Source organism: Lepidothrix coronata, unplaced genomic scaffold (genome assembly GCF_001604755.1).
Source record: "Lepidothrix coronata isolate B3197 unplaced genomic scaffold, Lepidothrix_coronata-1.0 Scaffold219, whole genome shotgun sequence".
NCBI classification, from domain to species: Eukaryota; Metazoa; Chordata; class Aves; order Passeriformes; family Pipridae; genus Lepidothrix; species Lepidothrix coronata.
Window position 1 is genome coordinate 1,012,672 of NW_016690399.1, and position 2,295 is coordinate 1,014,966.

Here is a 2,295-nt window from a genome sequence, read left to right on the forward strand (position 1 = left end):
GGCCCAGAAGTCCCAAGACCCCAAGATCATACACACTCAGGTTCGAGTGGGAATGCCCAGTACCTCCCCCAGGGCAGGGAGTTCCACAGTGGGTGATGTGAGTCGTGTGATATTTTTGGAATCCTTGGTGGCCCATTAGCAGACGTGACCCCTCAGGCTGGGTGTGGAGGTGCTAATGAGTCCCTGGGGGGGAGTTAACATCACCCATAACTACAGCCTGAGGGGTCAGGTGTGTTCTGGGCAGCTGCTGCAAACGACCTATTGTTAACAGTTCCTGGGAATGACAGGGACGGTGTAGAACACCCAGTTTGGGTTACACCCATATGTTACACCCACGAAACTGGTCCCGGTTGCTCTAACTAGGACACAGGGGTCCCACGGGTCCCCCCTCTCCTGAGTTCCCCCTCTCCAGGCTGCTGGGGGCCCGGGAATCCTGGGAATGCCCCCTCTCCGGGCACCCATTTCGTTGTCCCAGAACTGCCCCCCCTCTCCAGGCCGCCGGGGATCCCCCAGCTCCGGTATCACCCCTCTCCGTTCTCCCCACTCCGGGGTCCCGGGGTTCCCACCCACCCCCGGCTTTCCTGGGGGGGGTCCCCAAAACCGGTGTGCGGGTTTTGGGGTAGCGGGCCGACAATGGAGTGGCGGTTCCTGACCAAGGGAAGACCAAACCCCACCCGGGGGGGACCCCGCATCCCCCCGCCCACCGCCGGGGCTCTGCCGGGAACCGCCACCGGGACCCCCACAAAAAAGCACCTCCCGGGGAACCCCATTATCGCCCCAAAGGGCATTTCTGGCTCAGCTTTGGAGTCCTCCAGGTTTCAATATCGCACCAGGCCTCGACAAAAAGAAAAAAAACAAGCCCAGAGACCCCTCAAGATATTTGGGGCGAGCTCCCCCTCCCGGCTCACCCGCGGGATGCGGAGGGAGCGATGCTCCCGGGGAAGCTCCGGACTCCCGGCTTTTCCTTCAGTTCTGGCTGACACTGCTCTTCCTGCTCCGGCTCCTCCCCATCCCGCCCTTTCCTCCCCCTCCACTTCCTCCCGCTCCTGCCCCTCCCTAATTCCAGCCCCTTCCCCTCCTCCTCCTCCACGGATATGAGGTGGGGGAGCCTCGGGCCGGGCTCCGACCCCACCACAAACGGGTAACGCAGGGAGGGGGGAATTGGGGGGACACAGGGGCTTGGGGGGCCTGGGGAGCCCCAGAGTCAAGGCAGGGGGAGGCTGGGGGGGTGGGAGAGGTGGGATAGGCGAGAAAGGGGGTGTAGGGAGGTGTTGATGCAGGATAAGGGGGTGCAGGGGGAGTCTGGAGATAGGGAAGAGGGTGCAGGGGGGTCCCAGTGTCTGGGAATGGGGGCCCAGGGGGTTCCCCAGGTCAACGAAAGGTGGGGTAGGGGTGGGGAGAGGCAGGGTGGGGGGTCCAGGGGGTCCCTGTGCCCAGGAAAAGGGGCATCCAGGGGCCTCCAGTGTCAGGAAAAGGTGGTTCAGTGGGTGGGGAGACATGGGATGTCCGGGAAGGGGGTTCAGGGGATCCCTGATGTTGAGGAAAGGAGGAGTTGGGGACTGGGAGAGGCCGGAATTGGGGGTGCAGTGGGTGCCAGAGTCTGTGGTCCACGGGAGGTAGGATGGCCAGGAGAGGGGGTGCCCCCGTGTCGGGAGTGGTCCCAGACCCACCCCAGGGGACCTGAAGGAAGAAGGGACACCCTCCTGCAGGTGGGATTTCCATCTAATATGGGACCTGCACAAGCTGATTATATCACCCCCATCTGGGGGTTATAACCCCCCTTCAGCCATCACTGGAGCCATGGGGTCATCCCAACCCCCGAAAATGAGGGGAGAACCCCCAAGGGCTGTTTATAACCCCTAAAACTTGGTGGAAAGTAGGATCCTCTCAGAAATGGGGTCATGTAACCCTCCCAAGATGAGGGGGGGGTCACCTCAGCCCCCCAAAATGAGCGGTAAACCCCCCCCAAGCTGTTGATAATCCTCCAAATTGGCAGAAAGCACCAGGATCCTCCCCAAAACAGGCTCCCAGTGTCCCTCCCTGCAGCACCCCATTCCAGGTGCTGGAGCCACACATCCCTCCCTCACAGTCCCCTCCTCAGGACTGGGGAGTACCACAAAAACTCCCTCGGGACTGGGGGTAGCCCAATACCCCCTCAGGAATGGCAGATACCCAAAAATCACTTCAGGAATGGGGGATTCCCCCAAAATGCCCTCAGAAATGTGATCCCCCCCCAGCCTCATCATCCCCAACCTTCAGCTCTCTCATTCCAGACCCCATCCCATCCATCCCACC

General features: G+C 61.7%; 1 protein-coding gene across 1 annotated transcript in view; it reads right to left on the reverse strand.

The window, feature by feature from the left end:
* LOC108506529 (gastrula zinc finger protein XlCGF52.1-like) overlaps positions 1-692 on the reverse strand; it is a 7,779-nt gene extending 7,087 nt beyond the window's left edge. Inside the window, 1 exon segment of the mRNA XM_017833624.1 lies at positions 602-692. Coding sequence (XP_017689113.1) covers positions 602-692 — 91 coding nt within the window.
* Positions 693-2,295: the final 1,603 nt, after the last annotated feature.